The sequence below is a fragment of the Neovison vison genome, chromosome X (genome assembly GCF_020171115.1).
Source record: "Neovison vison isolate M4711 chromosome X, ASM_NN_V1, whole genome shotgun sequence".
In the NCBI taxonomy this organism is placed as follows: Eukaryota; Metazoa; Chordata; class Mammalia; order Carnivora; family Mustelidae; genus Neogale; species Neogale vison.
Genome location: NC_058105.1, coordinates 30,803,835 through 30,826,898, shown reverse-complemented (window position 1 = coordinate 30,826,898; position 23,064 = coordinate 30,803,835). Strand labels below are relative to the sequence as shown.

Sequence of the window (23,064 nt, the reverse complement as noted above, 5' to 3'; positions counted from 1 at the left end):
TGTTCTGCATTAGGTCTCCGGAACTTACTCATCTGGTAACTGAAGTTCGTACCTTTTGACCAATCGCTCCCCATTTCCCTCATCTCCCAGCCCCAGCAAGCGCTGCTCTACTTTTTTAGATTTCACATATAAATGATACCATACAGTATTTGTGTGTGTGTGTGTGTGTGTGTGTGTGTGAAGAGTACATGAAAGCCCAGGTACTTATCACCTATCTTCAGCTTCAACGATTATCAAGTCTTTGTCCTCCTTTCTGGCTCTACCCCAATGGGAGGTTTTTAAAAAAATTTTTAAATTTGGGGCGCCTAGGTGGCTCAGTGGGTTAAAGCCTCTGCTTTCGGCTCAGGTCATGATCCCAGGGTCCTGGGATCGAGCCCCGCATCGGGCTCTCTGCTCAGCAGGGAGCCTGCTTCCTCCTCTCTCTCTCTCTGCCTGCCTCTCTGCCTACTTGTGATCTCTGTCTGTCAAATAAATAAATAAAATCTTTTTTTAAAATTAAAAAAAAATTTTTTAAATATTTTATTTATTTATTAATTTAATATTTAATTATTTATTAAAAAATTTTTTTTAATTTAAAAAAAAGATTTTATTTATTTATTTGACAGACAGAGATCACAAATAGGCAGAGAGACAGGAAGAGGGAGAGGAGGAAGCAGGCTTCCTGGGGAGCAGAGAGCTGGATGCGGGGCCTGAGCCGAAGGCAGAGGCTTAACCCACTGAGCCACCCAAGCGCCCCTTAAATTTTTAAATTATTTTAAATTGAAGTACAGTTGACACACAACATATTAGTTTGAGGTGCACAACATAGTGTTTTGACATTTATACACATTATGAAGTGCTCGCCGTGGTAAGTGTAGTTACCATCTGTTATAAACAAACTTATTATAGTAGCATTGACTCTATTGCCTGTGGTGTAATTGACTTAATTTATATTTTATAATATATATAAGATATGTATTATATATACTATATTTTGACTTATTTTATAACTGGAAGTTTGTACCTCTTAATCCCCTCATCAGCTTTTACCCATCCCCCTCCCTTCCTCCCCTCTGGCCACCACCAGTTTGTTCTCCGTATTTAGGAATTTGTTTTTGTTTTGTTTTTTAGATTGCACGTAGAAGTGAAATCATACGGTATTTGTCTTTCTCTGACTTATTTCACTCAGCATCATACACTCAGACACATACATGTTGTGGCAAGTAGCAAGATTTCTTTCTTTAATGGCTGAGTAATATTCCTCTGGGTGTGTGTGTGTTTACGTGTGTGAGAGAACGAGAGAGAGAAAGATCTTTACCCATGATACCCTGAGGTTTTTGTCTTTCTCTGTCTGTCTTATTTGACTTATAATGCCCTTCGGGTCCATCCATGTTGTTGCAATTGGCAGGATGTTCTTTCTAATGGCTGAATAATATTTCTTTTTTTAAAAAAAGATTTTATTTATTTGACACAAGTAGGCAGAGAGGCAGACAGAGAGAGAGGAAGGGAAGCAGGTTCCCCGCTGAGCAGAGAGCCCAACACGGGGCTCGAACCTAGGACCCTGGGACCATGACTTGAGTCAAAGGCAGAGGCTTTAACCCACTGAGCCACCCAGGTCCCCCAATATTTCAATATATGTATATACCACATTTTCTTTATCCATTCATCTGTTGAGAGACCCTTAAGTTTTTTCTCTATTTTGGCTCTTGTGAATAATATTGCTAGAAACATGGGAATACAGATACCTCTTTGAGATACTGATTTTGTTTTCTTCAGCTATATACTCAGTAGTGGGATTGCTAGATCATACAGCTGTTCCATTTTTAATTTCATTAGGAACTTCCTTTCTTTTTTTTAGGGTCTTTTAGATTTGTTGAATACTGATGTTTATTGGTCAGAGTGGTTTAATCTAAGTAATCTTAGAGAGGAAACTCTGAAATGCTCTTCGGATATGGCATTGGGATATAGCAGTGACTTAATTGTGAACCATGTATAAAAACTTCTCATTTATGGCAGAATTATCTCCAATAGCTGAATTAATGGAAGCAGTCCAAGGTCCATCGACAGATGAATGGATAAAGAAGATGGGGATGAATGTACACAATGGAATATTACTCGGCCATCAAAAAGAATGAAATCTTGCCATTTGCAACGATACGGATGGACCTAGAGTGTATTATGCTAAGTGAAATAAGTCAGTCAGAGAAAGAAAAATGCCATATGATTTCACTCACATGCGGAATTTAAGAAACAAAACAATCGAGCCAAGGGGGAAAAATAGCGAGACACAGAAGCCAAGACTCAGACCCTTAACTCTAGGAAACACAAGGAGGGTAGAGGGGTGGGAGTATGGGGAAAATAGGGAACGGGGACTAAGGGGGGCATCACTTCTGTTGAGTACCAGGTGTTGTATGGGTGTTGAACCACTATATTGTACACCTGAAACTAACATTATGCTGTATGTTGCCTAACTGGAATTTAAATAAAAACTTTTTAAAAACCCTGTTTTCAAAGGATTGTGGGATATGCCATACTGGAGACTTCCTCAAATACTGTGTATGCAAATACAATTCCGATTCCATTATGATACTAAGTTTCAGTGTATGTTGTATACAGGTTTACTTGCTGTTGTTTTTTAATAAAAATTTTAAGTAATTTTAATTTGATTTAGTAAAACACTGTTATTAGGAAGCATTAATATACACCCACCTTGATTTGGAATAGTGTATTGGGGCGTAGCTCCGATGAATCTAAATATCTCAGTATTTATCCAACAATTAACAGTGGCATGCCCGCCGTGTGCCAAGTGCCATTGCCGGGGCTGGAGTTAGAACAGCGACCAAATAAAGGGAAATCTCCGCCGTCAGATAAGCAGAGTGGTAAAGTAGGTGTTATATCACATGGTGCTAAGTTCAGTGAAAGAAAAAAATGATAGGAAGGTAGGTGGTGGGATCCTCTTCCAAGTTCAATGTCTTGCATATTCCTATCTTTGTGTATCTCTGAGGGGGAGGAGAGGCTGCGTGAGGTAGAAAGAACTGAGCCTTTGTAGTCACAGACCTTGGTTTGAATTGTAGCTCGGAAGGCAGACAAGTTACGTAGTGTTGAGTGCAGAGTTTCCTCATCTGTTCAATGGTGACAAAGATTAAGCCTGTTTCTATTTTTTTATTCATTCTTTTCACTCATGCTCGCTCTATGGACTGAGCCAGCGAGGCACCCCAGATCAAGCCTATTTCCTAGGGTGGTTATGAGGCTTACATGAGAAAATACAGAGAAAGCGCTTGGCACAGTGTCTGGCACACTTATAGAAAGGGCTTGGTAAATGCTCACTCTTGTTACTCTGATTAGTAAGTCATAGCCTGGATTTCTCCCGACACCGACCCTGCTCCTTGTAACCTTAGCCTCAGGCTGGGGCCCTCCTCTCAGTGGCCACGTCCCCCGGAAGTCTGGCAGGGATCCCCTGACTTTGTCACCTAGGACCCCACCCTTTCACGCCTGCCCAGAGGTTCGAGCATCTCCAATAGCCACACTCGGCCAGGCCCCGCCTGCACCAGGTACACAAATGTCCATGCTTTGTCCTCTTCGGTTACCCAGTGAACAGAGCCAGTTCCCTAAAATTCAACCGACAGGCTTCCAGACGGACCACTCTTTTTTTTACCTTACATTTTTGAAGGGCCCATGGCAAAGCAGGGTACAGGGCTAGCTCTCCAGACCCCCTGGGCTTTAGCGGAGAGATCTGCGTGTGTGTCCATATGTGTTTGGCGCCTGCGCTTTTTGTTTATGAAGGATGTTTCTTGTGAAAGCATCCGAAGTGCTCACTGCCGTCAGTAGTCCCTTCTGTCTTTCACACACGGACAGGAATTTATGCCTCATGAGTCTGACCATATTAACTTTGTTTTTGTCTCTCATTAAGGAAAAGACCAAAATTGTTGAGCCCTTGGACTACGAGAATGTTATCACCCAAAGGAAAACCCAGATTTACAGTGACCCCCTCAGAGACCTGCTTATGTTTCCAATGGAGGATATCTCTGTGAGTTCACAAACACTACTTTCAAGGAAAATGCTTGTGCTCTCCAGGCTGGTTCTTAACGGCAAGAATGTTTCTTGTCTTCTAGATCTCGGTGATAAGTCGTCAGCGCAGAACAGTGCAGTCCACTGTACCAGAAGATGCTGAGAAAAGGGCCCAAAGTTTGTTTGTCAAAGAGGTAAGACCCTCAGAGGCCACAGAGGGACATTATTAAAGTCAATGTTCTTCCTTTAGCATTAATGGGAAATAAAATGACTAACTTAGTGGATCTCCGTGAGAAGTCTAGATGATGGGGTAGAGAGGAGAGAGCTTAATCACTGTGACAAACAGCATGGGTTCTTAGTTTCTCTCTCTTTTGGATTTGAATCTTCTCTGAATTTGGAGTCAGAGTGTTCCAAAGTATGTATGCATTGGGATTTTTTGCTCCCAGTTGGTTTAGGGAGGCCATGTTAATCCCCAAAGGATGATCCCAGTACAAGTATTTTCCAAATGATTTTTACAAAGTCTGTCAGCTTCCTTTACGAGACTTTTGCAAACTGGATAGATGTATGCTTGCTTGATGTTTCAAATTAAAAATTCCTCTTTTCTTTCAGTGTATTAAAACCTATAGCACAGATTGGCACGTGGTAAACTACAAGTATGAAGACTTCTCTGGAGACTTTCGAATGTTGCCATGGTAAGTGTAGAATTCAGGGGAAGCCTTTGAGAGGAAAGTTATTCAACATTTTACCTTTTTCTAACCACTTATGAAGCTTCTCAGAGATAATTTATAATAAAGCAAGGCCTTAAAGTGACCGGCTTGTTTGGTAAATGTATTTTGGCCAATTGAATATGCTTTCACTTTACACATTGAAATTCTTCCCCAAATGTATGCGTTCGCTTTTTGGCTTTGATGCAGCTATATTGACCATAAAATCTTTTAATTCTGGATAACGTAGTGAGCACTTTCCAGTGGTGTCCAGGAAAATGCTAGAAGTGGGGCACCTGGGTGGCTCAGGTGATTACGCATCTGACTTCAGCTCAGGTCATGATCTCGGGGTCCTGGGATTGAGCCCTGTGTCGGGCTCCCTGCGCAATGGGGCGTCCACTTGTCCCTCTGCCCCTACCCCTGCTCATGCTCTCTCTTTCTTTCTTTCCCAAATAAATAAATAAAATTTTAAAAAAACAAAGAAAATACTAGAAGGTACTTGGTTCAGTTCGACAACCCTAGACATCCCTTGACAAAAGCACATTTCTTTCCATTGAGTTGACCGGCTGCTGAGAGTACATTGGCCCAGGAGCCAATTCCAGTCTTATTTGTTGAGGTTCAACAACCACTTACTGTCACTTACTACAACCACATCCAGCTGCTTACTTATTAGCGGGATGTCCTTAGGCCAGTCACTCAATCTCTTTGCACCTCCCTGTTCTCCGTTTCCTCATCTGTAGTACTCCTAACCTCATAGGCCATCTATCATCTGGGAAATGTTTTCGAGAAATAAGATGTTGTGTAGCCTCTTGTAGTTTTCAAAAACAATTCCCTAGAAAAGAAAACAGGCCTAAAGACGTCTTTTTAAAATTGAATCCCAAGATGGATGACCAGACCAAGTTCATACAGCAAATGGATGAAAGAGCCAGAAATTACATTGTGTTGCTTTTTTTTTTTTCTGGGGAAAGATAAGCTTCTGCCACCACTAACAACTCCGGCCCACATTCTCTGGCAGTTCTGGGCTGACTTAGTATTTGGCTTAGCTGTAGCTTCGCCACAGGCCGCACACGTAGGAGTCCTCACGTAAAAGGTAATGTAAGTTTACTCAGAGAGGAAACTCTGAGTTTGGAAGGGCGAAAAGAATTTATCCTCCTCACTTCTTGGCGTTTCCTTGGTTGTAAAAGAGAGAAGTCTGTCTATTCATCTTGCTTTTATTTTATTTTATTTTTTTGTCTGTTCTCTTCAGTATCTGAGGTAATTCTCTTGCATTTTCAGCAAATCTCTGCGACCAGAAAAGATTCCCAGTCATGTATTTGAGATTGACGAGGACTGTGAGAAAGATGAGGTAAAAGTGGGGGCCACCGCAGTGGTGTCCTCAAGGTCGCTTCTGCCGACACAGAACTCCTTGAGAAAAGCTGAGGGAACAGTATTGTTCTCAAGTGATTGGTGGCTGGCTTTCAAGCTAATGAGCGTTTTTAAAAATTAAAAAAAAAATTGTTGCATTTCCAAGTGGAGTTTAGGGAAAATCAAGTGAAGTGGGCTGTGCTTTGTGTACGAACATGTTTTCCCACCTGTGGGAGATGCTCGTGGGGCTTGTTTTCTCTGCACTGGGCATGCGGCAGGGTGATGAATCTAGAACCCCCTGCGTAATAGATCCCTCTTGGGACAGATGGCCTGGATGTCTGTGCCATTTTGAGGTGCAGTTTGACTGTTTACTTCATGCAGAAGATTCCCAGAAGACAGCCCCTGAGATTCAGTGAATATTGAGCACCTGCTGTGTGCGTGGCACAGAGCCTTTCTTTCTCTAGTTAATGATTTCAAGTTTCATCAGGCATCTTTGTGGGGTGGGGGGGTTGTGCTTTAATTAGAAAGTGGGGAAGCGCCTCGTTCGCGTCCCCACAAAAGTTTGATGAGACGGACGGCTATTTCACTGACGGTTTTTGCCCTATTTCAGGATTCCTCTTCGCTCTGTTCTCAGAAGGGTGGCGTCATAAAACAAGGCTGGTTGCATAAAGCCAATGTAAATAGCACCATCACGGTTACCATGAAGGTAAGAAGTAGTCATTGTATTATTTCATCATTTTAAGGACATTGTCATGAGTAACCTGTGTGGAAAACATGTTTCTTTAAAAAAATGTTTACAGGGACATGTGGGTGACTCAGTCGGTTGGGTGCCTGCCTTCAGCTCAGGTCATGATCCCAGGGTCCTGGGATCACAAGTCCCGTGTCCGGCTCCCTGCTCAGCGGGGAGTCTGCTTCTCCCTCTCCCCCTGCCCCCGCCTCCTGCTCACTCTCTCTCTCTCTTCCCTCAAATAAATTTTAAAAATCTTGAAAAAAAATGTTTACAGTGAGCCCTAGCCAAAAAAAAATTTTTTTTTCTCCATTGAGATGATTTTCTCACAGATGTATAGAATTTAAAAACTCTGCAACCTCAGGATAAATTTAGAAGTGCAACTTTTTAAAGAAATGTAATTATTCAGAATCAGGAAGTTTACAAAGGAGGCTGTCATTCAACGACGCTTCCATTAAAAATAAAAAAAAAATTCAGGAAGGAGACTGTCAGCTAAATGAAGGTAATGACATTGAAACAAAAGGGCATCACAGGTTCCTATGTGGAGACGGATATACTGAATAGAAGGATCGGGTAGCCCATTAATTTGGCAAATATTGATTAGGCGCGTATTCTGTGCGGGTCACGAGGGGAAAGCTATGGATGTCTAAGATGAGGGTCCCTGAAGGCCAGTGGTCTCCAGATGAGATAAGGAACATACCAAATTTCCCACTAGACAAAGTGGTACCTTGGTGTTGTCCGAGAATTACAGAGTTGTGTAGTTTGGCCAAAATATCTGCATATGGGGTTTGTAGGAGATAAAGGTAGAACTGGGGGCAGGGGAGTTGGGGGGAATCTCGAATGCCTCGGGCATGAAGCTGACTTTTGTTCCAGAGGCTGTGAAGAACTATTAAAATCCGAAGGTGAAACTAACAAGCTACTTGGAAGGTTCTGAGCAGAAAGCCAAAGTATTGTCTTGTACCAAATATAACTGTTCTTGCAAATACTCAGTACAAGGTCATGTGGTTTGCCGAGGGTGATTCACACTGTCATTAAGTACGGAAGGCCATTCTGTCTCTCACATAGCCTGCGAGCACAAACCATGGGTGTCTACCAAGAGAAGACTCCAGTTTTATCTTAATTTAATATTTGGCCTGCTGCTTTCCATTGAGTGGCTATGTCCAGTTCTCACTTTCATTTCCAAGTCCTAGGAATAATGAATCCAGGTTGTAGGATGCTTTCTGTGTGTCTCCTGCACTTAACGTTAACATGGGCTTTAGCTGACGGTGATGAATCCATTCATCGAGGACCTCATGTGTATGTGCCAGGCACCGTACTGGGTGTTTTGTAGTCTGTATCTCATTTAGTCCTTGTGGTAGTCCTAGGATAGAGGGGTCCTATTTGTATTTTTGGTTTAAGACGTGGGAAGTGAGGCACAAAGAAATGAATGGTTCACCCAAGGTCACACAGCCCGATTCAGACATGGGATCTGAACCTAGCCAGGCTGATGCCCAAGCCTGTGCTCTTCCAGGCACACAGTCAAGGCCAACTAGCTGAGTGAGTGAGACTCAAGGCTTTATTATAATATACGTCCAATCAGAATTACCAGGTTCAGCAGGGCGCCTGGGTGGCTTAGTCGGTTAAATGTCTGCCTTTGGCTCCGGTCAAGATCCCACGGTCTGGAGATTGAGTCCCTTGTAGGGCTCCCTGCTCAGTGGAGAGTCTGCGTCTCCCTTTGCCCTTCCCCCTCCCCCTGCTTGTGTTCATTCTATCTCTCAGATAAATAAATATATAAAATATTAGGGAAAAAATTCTCAGGTTCAGAAATGCTTGTGTGAAAGAGTATAATTCAGTGCAGATTGCCAGAAAATGGTTCTATGGGTTTTTTTTAAAAAAAAAGATTTTATTTATTTGACAGAGAGAGAGACAGCAAGAGAGGGAAGACAAGCAGGGGGAGTGGGAGAGGGAGAAGCAGGCTTCCTGCTGGGCAGGAGCCTGATGTGGGGCTAGATCCCAGGACTCTGGGATCATGACCTGAGCTGAAGGCAGGTGCTTAATGTCTGAGCCACCCAGGCACCCTGGCTCTATGGGTTTTGATTCCACTCTCAGCATACTCAAAATATTAAAATGTTTTCTCCATACTTACTGTAGCCCAACATGAATATAATGTATGGAAATCTGGATTCATAGAACAGACATTGGGGAATTAATACCTTCAGAAAACAATTCACCATGGGATTCTTTTCAATAGTGAATTCCTCTAATGCCTTTAAAATAGAATTTGCTTTGCATACAACTTTTTAGGAGCCCATTTATTATAAGTCAAGACACAGTTGCCTGTAAAAAGTACATGCTTTCCATTTTCCTCCGTAGTTTGTGAAACACAGATTGGTTGATGCGGTGGGCAGAATAATTGTCCTCCCAAAGATGGCCATGTCCTAATGCCCAACATCTGTAAATGTTCCCTTAAATGGCCAAGGGGACATTTGTATTTTTGGTTTAAGACATGGGAAGTGAGGCACAAAGAAATGAATGGTTCACCCAAGGTCACACAGCCCCAGATTCAGACATGGGATCTGATTAGATGGCTAATCAGCACACTGGGAGAGGAGCCTGGGTTTTCCAGGTGGGCTCAGTGTAATCACAAGGGTCCCTGTCAGTGGAAGGAGGAGGCAGAAGAGGAGAGTCAGGGAAGGAGGCGAGAGGGCAGAAGCGGGGTCAGAGAGAGATGCTTTGTTGCTGGCTTTGAAGATGGTGGAAGGAGCCACTGGCCAGGAAATACTGGCAGCCTCTGGAAGCTGCAAAAAGGCAAGGAAATGGCTTCTCCCCTAGAGATTCTAGAAAGGGTCAGAGCTCTGCTACAACCTGGATTTTCACCCAGAGAGACCCACCTCAGACTTCTGCTCTGTAGAACTGGCAGAGAATATATTTTGTTTTAAGCCACTGAGTTTGTGGCAGTTTGTTCCAATGACGATAGAAAAACGAATTCAGTCAAGTAGCGAAAGATTGATTGTTTAGCTGATGTGTTGTCTATCCTGGAGGTTGCAAACAGCACCACTCACGGGGGCCAGGCAGGAGCCATAAATTCATGAAGCGTGTGGTGGGGTCTGAGGCAACTTGGTGACCACATGGCCCAGCTGAAGGGGACAGCTGCCGCCTGCCTCCAGCTTATTGTCGCTCTTCCGCTGTGAGCTAGGCTCTTTGCGTTGTTGCCTCCTTTCGTCCCCAGCTGTTCACGTTTTGGCCACTTCTTCTTCCTTTTTTTTTTTTTTTTTAAAGTGAGATACAGTTCAAATAGCATAAAACCACTTACTTTCTTTTCTTTTTAAAACTTCTACCAAACAGTAGGCAAAGAAAGGAAAAGAAGGATAAATCAAAGTGATCCTGTGTGCCACACAGCTCTTAAAAAAAAATAAAACGAGGGGCGCCTGGGTGGCTCAGTGGGTTAAGCCGCTGCCTTCGGCTCAGGTCATGATCTCAGGGTCCTGGGATCGAGTCCCGCATCGGGCTCTCTGCTAAGCAGAGAGCCTGCTTCCCTCTCTCTCTCTCTCTCTGCCTGCCTCTCCATCTACTTGTAATTTCTCTCTGTCAAATAAATAAATAAAATCTTTAAAAAAAAATAAAATAAAACGAGGAGGAATAATGTGAAAAAGGCCATAACAAGATTTGGGAATTGTGCCTGGTCATGGATTTCATTTATCCCAGATCTTCTCCATTTTGGATTTCTGGGAGCTGGATATACGTCCCCTCTTCTTCCTGTTTCACATCCTAAGCCAGAGCAGTAGTATTCTGCTTCAGGGTTAATCACAGCTGGGATGGGCATGAGAGGAAGAAGGTCTGGCCAGACTCAGTGAAAGGTGTTTGAGGGGTTTTTCCAAGAGGTTTTTGTTCTCCTCTAAGAATTGTGTTTTTTAATTTTTAATTTTTTATTAACGTATAATGTATTATTAGCTCCAGGGGTACACATCTCTGAATTGCCAGGTTTACACACGTCACAGCACTCACCAAAGCACATACCCTCCCCGATGTCCATAACCCAACCACTCTCTCCCTACCCACCTCCCCCTGGCAACCCTCAGGTTGTTTTGTGAGATTAAGAGTCTCTGATGGTTTGTCTCCCTAAGAATTTGTGTTTTAACTATTATTGAGTTCAGCCTCGTGGAAGTTGGTTGAAACTCGCCGAGTTTACGGTGCCATGTCTATGTAAACAGAGGGCCTGTGACTGTAGGGAGAAGGGCCATGGCGGGATGGGGGTGGGGTGGGTGGGGGTGGGTGTTGGATGTGCATTTTGTTTGGCCAGCCTCGAGAACTTGGAGTGAGGGCCAAGATGGAAGTCCAGGCCTCTGAACTGGGGCGCCCTGGGGGCCTTGAGCTTGCCCCCTCGGGTTGGGGAATCAGACATGTTCTTCCTACGGCAGGCCTGGACTGGCCCGGACACAGGAAAGAGTCTAAATCTAATGGTGGGGGGAGCAGCTGACCTCGCCCTTGGAGACTCGGCAAGGGCAGAAACAGATGAACTGAAGCAGAGGGCTGATGGTTCATGAGATGTTCTGAGAGGACAATCCCTTCTAGATTTGTTTCTGTGATGGTAGCCTTTGATGTGAAGAATATGAATGAGTCTTGTAAATGAACGGGAAGGTGAGTCGGGCATGCTATCGTTATCTTAGTCATTTTCCTGATACCAGGGGCAATTATCCCCTTCGTATGTCTAGAGTCCCCTGCCTGCTAGGATGTCCAGCCCATGCTGGTGAGAAGCGTAGGTAGCTTGAGCAGTGAGCACCACAGGCTTAGAGCTGGCCAAGTGGAAAGCCAAGAACCTTTGCTGTCAGAAAAATTCAAGCTTTGATAGGCCCTCAGGCTCGCAGTAGACTAACAGGAAGCTACAACAGAAGTATCTTGGTATTTCTCATGACTCAGTAGCACATAACAGCCTGCGGGAGACATGTGCCTTCCCTTCTGTTTCATCTGTGACTCTTCGGTGTGCTGTGGCTTGACATGGGCCTGTGGATCCCCTTGGGGTTGACAGGGATTAAGGTAGGGTAGCTGGAACCTTCTTAGAGTGAGGTGTCACTTTCAGGGTCTTTATTCATTTAAAAAAACTTCTGGATTTAGAGGAAAAAATGTAGAATCAGTCCTTTGGAAAATTTGAAATGATGGACAGCAACTCAACTCTTTTTTTTTTTCAAGATTTTATTTATTGGAGAGAGAATGAGAGAGCGCTGCAGAGAAGGAGTAGGGAGAGGGGACAGAGGAAGAGAGTGAAGCAGACTCCCCACTGAGCAGGGAGCCCAGTGACAGTGTGGGGCTTGATCCCAGGACTCCAGAACCATGACCTGAGCTGAAGGCAGACACTTACCTATCTGAGCCACCCAGGCGCCCCTTAACTGTCTTTGTAAACAAGGCCAAGTCCCTCTCCTGGATTCTTTTGACTGTCAGAAATAAGGGAGTCTAAATGTCATGGAAAGGAGAAATGGAGTTGTCAGAGAAGGTGGAAAGAAAAAAACAAGCGAAGGAAAGAAGGTTAGAAAACACTGAGCCAAGGCCAATAGCTAAAAGGGAATCAGAAGACTCTTTACCAAGTCTTTGGAGAAAGCAAGCACGTGATCTGTAATGTGACATAAATAATATAGCCACAGTAATTCATGTATAGGCTGCTTTAGAAAGCGAATCCTCGGGCGCCTGGGTGGCTCAGTGGGTTAAGCCGCTGCCTTCGGCTCAGGTCATGATCTCGGGGTCCTGGGATCGAGTCCCACATCGGGCTCTCTGCTCAGCAGGGAGCCTGCTTCCCTCTATCTCCCACTCTGCCTGCCTCTCCATCTGCTTGTGATCTCTCTCTGTCAAATAAATAAATAAAATCTTTAAAAAAAAAAAAAAAAAGAAAGCGAATCCTCCCTCACTAGCTGCCAGACAGTTTTGCAGGAACATTCAAGTTGATAGTGATGGGCTCTAGTGCGAAGGGGCTAAGTTGATTTCTTCATATGGGAAGATGACAAGAGCCCATGTTTGTGGAATAAAAATTTGCACTTTTGCCCATACATGCCTTTCCACCAACTCCAGTCAGCGTTTAAGAGAAAAGCCTGCATCATTTTCTGCCATCATCACGATTTCCCCAGAGGTGCTGGCTGAGCCTCTCCGTGGTTGGCTAGGAAATTGGTCGTGAGGAACCCAGGCACCGGGAGAGCTGGCGATGATGTGCATTAATGCCCAAGGCACGCTTTCAGTGGCTGGACACTTCCTCTTGCCGAGGAGATGCTGGCGTCATGCAGTTCTTGTCCTATCGCCTGTCCGCAGTGACTGTCGTACCCCAAGCTTATGATTTGCTTTGTTCTCGGTGTTCGTGTTAGAACAGGGCAAGCCTTGTCATAGGTGATTAATTTCCCCCACTTGTACTTTTCTAGTTAATCAGAACCCATCCCTTTGCTAGTCTGTAATTCCTGGGAAAGTTTTAGAGAGCAAGTTTAAGATCTCCTAGAGAATAAATGATTCCTTAGACCGAAACACCAATCTTGACAGAAACCTGTCCATTTACATTATCTCTCAAGTAGCTGCTGGGAAGCTCTGCTTTTTTCTTTGACTCTTTATCACCTTGGTGAAGAAATTGAATGCAAATGACATAGCTAAGATATTGGATTTGACCTTCCCCTGGCGCTTAGAGCTAGTTTTCCTAAGGGATATAATGATCTATGGAATAAGGAAGAGTCTGATATTGAGGGTGGTTTTTCATTAAAAAAAAATAAAAAGTCTGTTGCAGATTCTTGGCCAACCCCTGGGACACCCACCTTTATGCCTCTTCTTGGCTCCATTGGGGCACATTCCTCTAGCTTCCTCCTCCTCATTCCCAGCAATTAAATGTTGAAGTGTCTTGCTATGTTATCGGGGTTGTAAGTTCAACTGCTTGATGTATGACTCGCTTCGCCTGCCCCCTCCCACTTGTTATATATATCCAGAGTCAAACAGTCCTCACTTATTCTTTTGACTGATACAGGAGGTTTTTTTCCCTTCTGTGTTGGGAGAACAACAAATCAAGGAATTTTACCTAGGAAAGCGCCTGTGATATTAAAATAATTGCTGGGGAGGCCAAGGTCATTATGTTGATTGGAACAAAAAGAAGAGAAATTTTTTAAATGTTGTTTTTAGGTTAGTGCATTGAGTTCTCAAGTCTAGCAGACTGTCTCTCCCAGCTAAAAAACAGATTATAGTCATTTTATGGGTAAGGGATTTCTCATGAATTTGTTTTTATTTTTTATCCGTTTATTTTTTTTTAAGTGGACCCCATGCCCAGCGTGTAGCCCAACACAGGGCTTGAACTCATGACCCTGAGATCAAGACCTGAGCTGAGATCAAGAGTTGGGTGCTTTACCAACCGAGCCAGCCAGACCCCCCGACTTGTTTTTCATGTTTAGTTTTTCCTCATTTATTGGTGACTGTTGAAAACCATTTATTAGAGGATGCCCATGTGCCAGACACTATGAGGAGTCAATGAATTCATCACCAAATATGTACTGAATATCTTATTAACTCAAGGTGTTAGTATTGCAAAGGGTAGGGAGAAGTTTCCCATGTAGAACTTAAAACCTCTTTAGGGAGATGGGACACAAAATGAAAATGGTTTAAGGGCACCTGGCTGGCTGAGTCGGTAGAGCATATGACTCTTGATTGTGTGGCCGTGAGTTCGAACCCTACATTGGGTGTACAGTTTACTTAAAAAACTAGTATACTGTTGAAAGGTGGTTTGGAGACCAAGTGCTGTAATGAGTCCAGGTCACTGTGATCTGAGGTCAGAGAAGGCTTCTTGAAGGCGGTAGGGCCTCCACGGGAGAAAATCAGGAGGTGAGAGTTGGAAGCAGGTGTGTACGGGGCGGGAAGTGTGTTAGGTGAAGTTGGGTAGTCATGGGAGAATAAATTTTGTTTGGTCCATCCTTATCTCCCTGCACCTCAGTTTCTCCTCTATAACACGGAGATGATAATAGTAATCACCATACATGGTCATTATGAGGATTAAATGGTATGGTGTGAGGAAAGCCAGAGACTGGACGGTATTAGTAACCACTCCACGGATGTCAGCCATTTGTATTATTTTTTGTATTATTATTTGTAGGATTGTGGGAGCGCCTCAAAGGTGGGATTGGTTATGTGAGCCCTGCCATGTGGGTGAGGGAGGGTCACTGAAAATTTGAACAGAGCCATGATGTGCTGAGATAAAGCTAGCTGATCAGATCATTTGTCATAATGAGAAAGGCGGATTGTAGACCTTTCCTTCTAGAATTTGCTCCAAACTAAATAATTTAAAAATCTCCAGTGCCCACATATGGTGGAGTTCTTTAAGAAGAGCTCTTTGAGGGACAGCCAAGTGGCTCGGTCGGTGAAGTATCCAACTCTGGATTTTGGCTCAGGTCATGATCTCATGGTCATGAGGTTGAACCCTGCATTGGGCTCTCCACATTGTGCTCCATGCTGGGCGTGGAGCCTGTGTAGGGTTCTCTCCCTGTCCCCTGCCCCCCCTGCCATGCTCTCTCTCTCAAAAAAAAAGAAAAGATTAGAAAAGAAAAGAAAAGATTAAAAAAGCTATTTGCTTTTTAACCAGTTTCCCAGAAAGTAAACCTGTGTGATTTATTAAAACTTGGTGAGACTGTAAAACGATACGGTGAAGAGAGATGAGTGATAGATTAGGTTGCCAACGCACTGGTAGGGGTTCTTCAGTGGGATGGCGTTCTTGACATTCTGGTATAATTAACTGCAACTTGATTTTTTGATAAGTCCCGGGGTTTTCTTCTGTATTATTTCTTTCATCTTTGCTTGGAACGGCTCTGAGACCCAGAACTTCTCTTGCTCTCCTGCTTTCTCCTTTTCCTTGCTGCCTCTTATTTTCTGCTCTGAGACATGAGTGAAGTAAGTTTCTCCTGCCCGATCCTTCCTTGCCCCCAGCCCACCTACTTTGCCTGCCTACTTCTGTTAAATCCCGAAAAGCGTTCTTTCCCAAGGCCCCCGGTTCGTGTAACTTAGCAGTGAATACTTACCCTCTCGGTAACACACATAAGTGAACCCTCTTGAGATTGTTCTATCAGATGATAAAAGGCTCTCCTAATTTGCAGCTACTTGGTGCTCAAACTTGCCCGCCTTCCAACTTTGATTCAGCTGAGTGACAGAAAGCCTTTGTTCTTGCTCCAGAAGGGGTCATGTGGTCAATATTTAAAAGGTTGTCATCCAGGCACCTCAGGGTTTTAAGGAGACTTGGCAGGACCTGATCCCTGAGAATGACCTCCTTTGGCTCCCTCTCAGTTTTATTCTTCTGGGTGGTCTGAGGAGGCCACTCATCAGGGTCCATGCTTCTCATCGAGTCAGGTGGGGGGGCGTTTTCAGCTGTGTCCGCCATCTAGGAAAAGTAATAAAGAGGAGGAGGAGGAGGAGGAATATGGACATTACAGAGAAATCCCATTCTATTGGTTGGAACCACTGGGGAATTTGAACTGGAGAATGAATTATTCATCCAGGCATCATTTATCTTGCCAAATTTTCCTGAGTCCAGGCGCTGTTGTAGGGACTGGGGATATGGTAGTGGGTGAGACAAGGACCTTGACAGTCTTAAAAGAGACAGACAGCAAATAAACAGATGACTGAGTTATATTTGGATAGTGAGCGCCATATGAAAAAGATACAGTAGTGTGCCGTGGTGGAGGGCAGTGTGGTCACAGAAGCCCTCTCAGAAGAGGTGAGATTTCCGCAAAGATCTGAGAGCACTAAGAGAGTGAACCATCGTCCACACGTGGAGAAAGAGGATTCCAGGCCAAGGAAACAAAGTTTCCGGTAGCTGCTTTCTTGGGGTGTTTGCAGAGCAGCTGGTAAGCCAGGGTAGCTGGACTAGGATGATAAGAAATCAAGTCCAAGAGAGGCACCTGGGTGGCTCAGTCGGTTAAGCATCAGCCTTTGGCTCAGGTCATGATCCCAAGGTCCTGGGATTGAGCCCCATATTGGGCTCCCTGCTCAGCAGGGAGCTTCTCCCGTTCCTTCTGCTTGCTGCTCCCCCTGCTTGTGCTCTCTCTCACTCTCAAATAAATAAATAAAATCTTAAAAGAAGAAAGAAAGTCCAAGAGGTAAACTGAGGCCACACGGGTACACCGTCTTAGGCTATGGTGAGGCTTTGTGGTTTTAGGTGGGAAGTCATTGGAACATTTGGTCAAGATTCACTTTTTCTTCCTCATCGGATTCTGATTCTAGTTCTATCCTTGACTTTTCCTGTGTGAACTTGAGTGAGCTCTTGGTCTCTCGGTTTGCTGTTAAGTAAAATGATACTTAATGATACCTATCTCCGGTGACATTAGAAGAATAAGCTGTTGATTACGAAGGACTCGAGGCCTTCGAGATGAGAGGTATGATACGGAGTAATCACCACGGTTCTATGTAGTCATTATTTGCAGCTTCCAAGAAGATGGAACCCAATGAATATCCTAGACCATTAGACTGAGAAGCGAACTTACAGTTCTTTCGTGGAGGCTGAGTCTGATTTCTGTGGAAATAATTTAAAAGTCTTTCCGTGAACAAATGGTGTTTCAAGCCTGTAAGAAGTTGTTTGGGGAGGGTGCCCCTTAGCCTGGGAAGGCTGTCATGTTATCTGTTCAATTTCAGTACAATTCTTTGTAGATCATGAAAAAAATGATCTCACAGATAGTCTGGCCCAATCCCATTTTACTAGTGAGGGAACGGAGAAGCAGGGTCTTGAAAACAGCTTCCCTGCTGGTGGGCGGGAGTGCTGGACAGGAATCCAGATCGTGTGACTTTCAGCATCTGCTTTCTCCCCCAGATTCATGAGCGACCCACCTCAGCGTCCCATTTTGACATAATTGCAATGTTACAGGAAGTGATTTACTGTAATTTCAGATCCCTTTCCCTCTCTATTGTAATGATGTTCTTTGCTAATATTGGAAGTGGTGGCTGTCACGGAACATCTTTGCTTGGTGAGGCAGCTGTACAGGAAAAAAATTTCACAGACTCAAATTGGGCTCTGCGTCACAAATGTTTTGCTCCGTGTTCCGCGTTCCTCTGCCACTCTCTTTGTTGCTGGCTCTGGGCTTCTGCAAGTGGCTCCGGCTTGAATTTTAGATTTGGTCACAGGTCAGATGCAAATTGGTTGTAATTTTTGCCTGGAAAATGTATCTGAATTTTTGCCCTACACAATTACTGTAATAACTTTCAAAAGGGCGAGTTTTGTGTGTTTGCGCACAGTATGTAATTTTAGGCCATCTGGTCTCATCATTTAAATAACACGTGAACCACTGTCACAAAAACAAGCAAATGTATATGGTTGATCTTTGAACAATGTGGGGTTTAGGGGCACTGACTCCCTGTGCAGCTGAAAATCCGTATATAAGTTCTGACTCCCCCCCCCCCAAACGTAACTGCCAATAACCTGTTGATTGGAGGTCTTATGGATAACATTAAAACAGCTGATTAACACATATTTTGTATGTTGTATATGTGATGTACTATGATTCTTGCAATAAGGTAAGCAACAGAAAAGAAGATGTTATTAAGAATGTCATAAGGAGGGGCACCTGGGTGGCTCAGTCCATTAGGCATCTGCCTTCAGCTCCGGTCATGATCTCTGGGTGCTGGGATCGAGCCCATCCTTGGGCTCACTGCTCTGCAGGGAGTCTGATTCTCCCTCTCCCTCCTCCCCTCACCCTTCCCCACCCTGCCCATGCTCACTCGCTCTCAAATAAACAAAATCTTTAAAAAAGTCATAAGTAAGAAAGAGAAAATAGGCTTACAGTACTGTAAAATGTATTTTTTTAAAGATTTTATTTATTTATTTAACAGACAGAGATCCCAAGCAGGCAGGCAGGCAGAGAGAGAGGAAGGGAAGCAGGCTCTCCGCTGAGCAGAGAGCCCGATAGGGGGCTCGATCCCAGGACCCCAGGATCACGACCCGAGCCAAAGGCAGAGACATCAACCCACTGAGCCACCCAGGCACCCAAATGTATTTTTTAAAAAATCTACGTGTAAGTGGACCTGAGCACTTCAGACCCATGCTGTCCAAGAGTCAACTGTGTGTATGTATTTGTGTGTGTATGTGTGTGTGTGTGTGTGTGTGTGTGTGTGCAGTCAGCACTATGATTAACACTTTCCTTGTACATGAATCTAGATTTCTTTAGCTCTGGGAAACTTAAATGTGGGTGAATCAATAACGAGGAGTATGTATTCTCACCTTGTGGGACCACATGCATTTTCTGTGCCCGTGTAGTAGTATTGACTCCGTTGACATTACAAAACAAAGCAATCTATTCTGTTTGGACTCCTTTCTGTTGGTACCATACAAACCCACACGACCACTCCCTGAAACAGGAGCTGTAGCATTTACCGGTCTAACCTGTTGGGGTGTTCCTCCCGCTGGTATATTTTTGTCTTTCATTCCAAAATCGGTGATATTTCAACAAGACGAAAATACCTTTTCTCTTTCTCTTTCCTGGTTTTCCTGAAAAGAAATGCTTAACGTGTGATACATTTTGCTTATTCATGCTATGGGAAAAATAGATTGTCAATATTTCAGCTTCTTTGCCAGAAATTAAGTCATTTTCAAGAATGAAGTTGCCGAATAGTATTCTTTCCCTAACTGAAGTTCTTAAAATAGTCCGAGATCATACTGGATACTCAGATGGGTGATTGAAAGTGGCAAGCTTCAATCTTAAAGCCAACTTCTGTAAGACAAGAAGTGTAGGAAAGTGCTTGCTCAGTTATCACCCAGAGCCTGTGTCCTGGTCCCTTTCCATTCCCACCCTGAAATGATTTTAGATCCATTATCTGGGGGAATTTTACTATAACAGATGCTTGACACAGTCTGCAGTCTGTGGCTTTTTTTTTTCTCCAAGATTTTATTTATTTATTTGAGAGAGAGAGAGAGCATGAGCAGGGGCAGGGAGGGAGAGGCAGAGGGAGAAGCAGACTCCTCGCTGAGCAGGGAGCCCGACACGGGGCTCGATTCCAGGATCATGACCTGAGCTGAAGGCAGACACTTAACTGACTGAGCCACCCAGGGGCCCCCCAGTCTGTGGCTTATTAAGAGAAGCATAGGCTCATCAGAGAGCTTCAGATCCCCCTTTTAGTGTCTTTGATCAATCTGAGACTTTCTAGGGGACCCTTAGAGGGCTGGCATGAATGAATCCAACTGTCTTCCTCCTTTGCCCACTTCCTGTGGGTTTCACTGTGAGCTGTAGCCACAGGATCCCCCTTAACTGTTGTGAATGCCTAATTTCAAATGGATGCACAAGCCCGGTGGGCTTATTGACTCAAATCTCAGCATTTAGGGTGCTCAGTGACAATGGGGAGGCAACCAGTGACTCTCAGTGTTTCCCTGGGAGTGCGTTATTAGCTGGAGATCCAGAAGTGCGGCTGTGGGACAAGATAGGTGAGGTGAGTATATATGTTGGGGGGTATGAGTGTATATATATATAGCAATGAAATTAATGTATGAGTGTGTATATATATATCAATCAAATTAAAAGACTATATATATATTCTTTTAACTTGATTTTTAGCTGTATAGTTTTCCTTTTTTTTCAAATGTTTAAAACATTTTTCTATTTATACTTGGAGTCACGGTGACATGAATGAAATGCCAAGAATCCAGTCATGGTTTTGCAGTTACATGGGAAAAGGACGCTGTCGTGAAACGGACCGTGGTTCGGATACAGAAATGCTTTCTCAACTTCAAAGCATTAAAAATGTCGTCTTCTGTAGATTAACTGAGGGGAAATCACTTGACTTCAAATTTTTCGTCTTAAAAAAAGTGAAGCTAATTGTAATTCCTAATGACCTTTCAGAGGTGTGCGGAGGTTGTCCAGATATAATGGCTGGGGCAAGCCCTTGAAGGTTTTTTGTGCAAAGAAGTTGTTTAATGTATCATTGCCGATCTTTCCCCGTAGGTATTCAGACAAATGTATCATTGCCGATCTTTCCCCGTAGGTATTCAAGAGACGGTATTTTTACTTGACTCAGCTTCCTGACGGTTCATACATTCTCAACTCCTACAAAGACGAGAAAAATTCCAAAGAGTCTAAAGGTTGTATCTACTTGGACGCCTGCATTGATGTTGTTCAGGTAGGGCTATCGAAGTCACCTTTTCTTCTCTTTCTTGAAGGGGCTTATTGATCAACTGTTAAGAACCTTCGCATTTTTCTGTCATGGTCAATGGCATCTCCATCCACTAAAACATTTATACTAGGAAACTTAGAATCCTCTTCAGTGCCCTATTCTCGCTCTGTGCAAGAATTCAAGTGTTTACTCAGGCCTTTGGAGGCTGACTCCAAAGTGCTTTTTTCTTAAAAAAAAAAAAAAAAGATTTTATTTATTTATTTGACAGAGAGAGATCACAAGTAGGCAGAGAGGCAGGCAGAGAGAGTGGGTTTGGGGAGCAGGCTCCCTGCTGAGCAGAGAGCCGGATGTGGGGCTTGATTCCAGGACCCTGAGATCATGACCTGAGCTGAGGGCAGAGGCTTAACCCACTGAGCCACCCAGGCGCTCCCCCAAAGTGCTTCTTGATCTCTTACCTTGTTTCCACTCGTACTGCTCTTCTCCTGGTTCTTTCTTTGTCCTCTTCTGCCTAGAGGTTTGCCTTCCTGCCCTCTGCTTTATTGTCTTGCTGTAGTCCGTCCTCCGAAGACAGAGATGGGATCCTTCACTTGTCTCCTTAAAACCTTTTTGGCTCTTGATGTATCATCTCACAGAGGGAGAGCTAAAGCTCTTGCCATGACCTGCCGTCTGCCCTCAGCCTCTTTTCTAACCTTATGCCCCTAACACCTCAAAGACACTGTGCTCTAACCACTCCACGGGTATTTGCTTTTCTTCCATTTGTTTCTCTGCTTGGCACACACTTTCTCCTTCTGTTCCCTTTTGAACCTTATCTTTCAAGACTCCATTCAGATGGCTCTTAGACCATGAGATGTTTTCTGTTTCTCTCCTCACCCTCATGCCCACCGCAAGAAAGGGAGCACCCCTTCCCCTGTGCACCACTTTGCTTTTTCCTCTGTCCCGGACCCGAAATCATACTCCAATTTGTGGTTCATTCTGCATAGTCCTTCAGGGATTCTGGGGACCATGTCTTACTCTTGTCCATGTCCCCTGTAATAACTGGCAGTGTTGTGCGCCCAGGAGTGGCTGGACAAATATTTGCGGATGTGAATTACCGAGGGGGCATGGACAAAGGTGCAGTGGGAGGTAGGGCAGAGAGATGATCTAAATAGGAAGTTGATTGACTGAGAGATGGAGCCATTACTACGGAGCCTGGTTGGGGGCTGATTTTAATGCCTAGGTGCGGGGGAGGTGGGGAGTGCTGGTTCAGGGCCCTTGTCCTGCCTGAATCTTATTTTTAATCCTACTGAATCCCACTTATTATTAATCCCACTCAAATGAGATTGTCGTGTAGATCAAATAAAAAAACACTTAAGGGGTACCTGGGTGGCTCAGTGGGTTAAGCCTCTGCCTTCAGCTCAGGTCACGATCTCAGGGTCCTGGTATTGAGCCCCGCATTGGACTCTCTGCTCAGCAGGGAGCCTGCTTCCCCCTCTCTCTCTGCCTGTCTCCCTGCCTACTTGTGATCTCTCTCTCTGTCAAATGAATAAATAAATTCTTGAAAAAATAATAAAAATAAAAAACACTTAAAAAAATAAAGATCTCGGGGCGCCCGGGTGGCTCAATTGGTTGAGCGGCTGCCTTCGGCTTGGGTCATGATTCCGGGGTCCTGGGATCGAGTCCCGCATCGGGCTCTCAGCAGAGAGCCTGCTTCTTTCTCTCCCCCTCTCCCTGCCACTCTGCTTACTTGTGCTCTCTCTCTAGCTGTCAAATAAACAAATAAAATATTAAAAAAATAAATAAATAAAAATAAAGATCTATGTGACTAAAAGGTGCCTATATATATATAAATGTATACTATAAATATATTTATTATATAAATATAATGTATTTATACATTATACATTATATTACATACATTATACATTACATTACATACATACATTAAACATAAAAATTTATATATAAAATATAAAAAATATACAAGTATTTCTATAACTATATATATATATATAAAACAGCCTTCTTAGCTTACTGGAAGAAAGAAGGCACACGATTTTATTTTTCTCAATTAGCTCTAGTCCAGATTGCCCTTCCTTTCTAGTGTTCCCAGCCTCTGCCTTCTTTATCTATTTATGATTCCTCCTCCCAAATATTTTCAAATCTATGAATCTTGAGGACTTACTACAGCCATTTAATTTCATCCTTTACCTACTTTGAAGATGAGAAGGGGGCACTTCTTTGGGTCCTTCTTGAATGATG

The 23,064-nt window shown here is 43.8% G+C and overlaps 1 protein-coding gene across 5 annotated transcripts in view; it reads left to right on the top strand.

Moving 5' to 3' along the window:
• DOCK11 (dedicator of cytokinesis 11) overlaps positions 1–23,064 on the top strand; it is a 189,504-nt gene that overhangs the window by 45,147 nt on the left and 121,293 nt on the right. For 4 of the 5 annotated variants that reach the window (XM_044236036.1, XM_044236035.1, XM_044236038.1 and 1 more), the window contains exons 2-7: positions 3,890–4,006; positions 4,092–4,181; positions 4,597–4,679; positions 5,967–6,036; positions 6,646–6,741; positions 20,698–20,832. In XM_044236036.1, coding sequence (XP_044091971.1) covers positions 3,890–4,006; positions 4,092–4,181; positions 4,597–4,679; positions 5,967–6,036; positions 6,646–6,741; positions 20,698–20,832 — 591 coding nt within the window. Of the gene's footprint in view, positions 1–3,763; positions 4,007–4,091; positions 4,182–4,596; positions 4,680–5,966; positions 6,037–6,645; positions 6,742–20,697; positions 20,833–23,064 lie in introns of those variants that run through there. The other variant, XM_044236034.1, reaches the window with a different exon arrangement.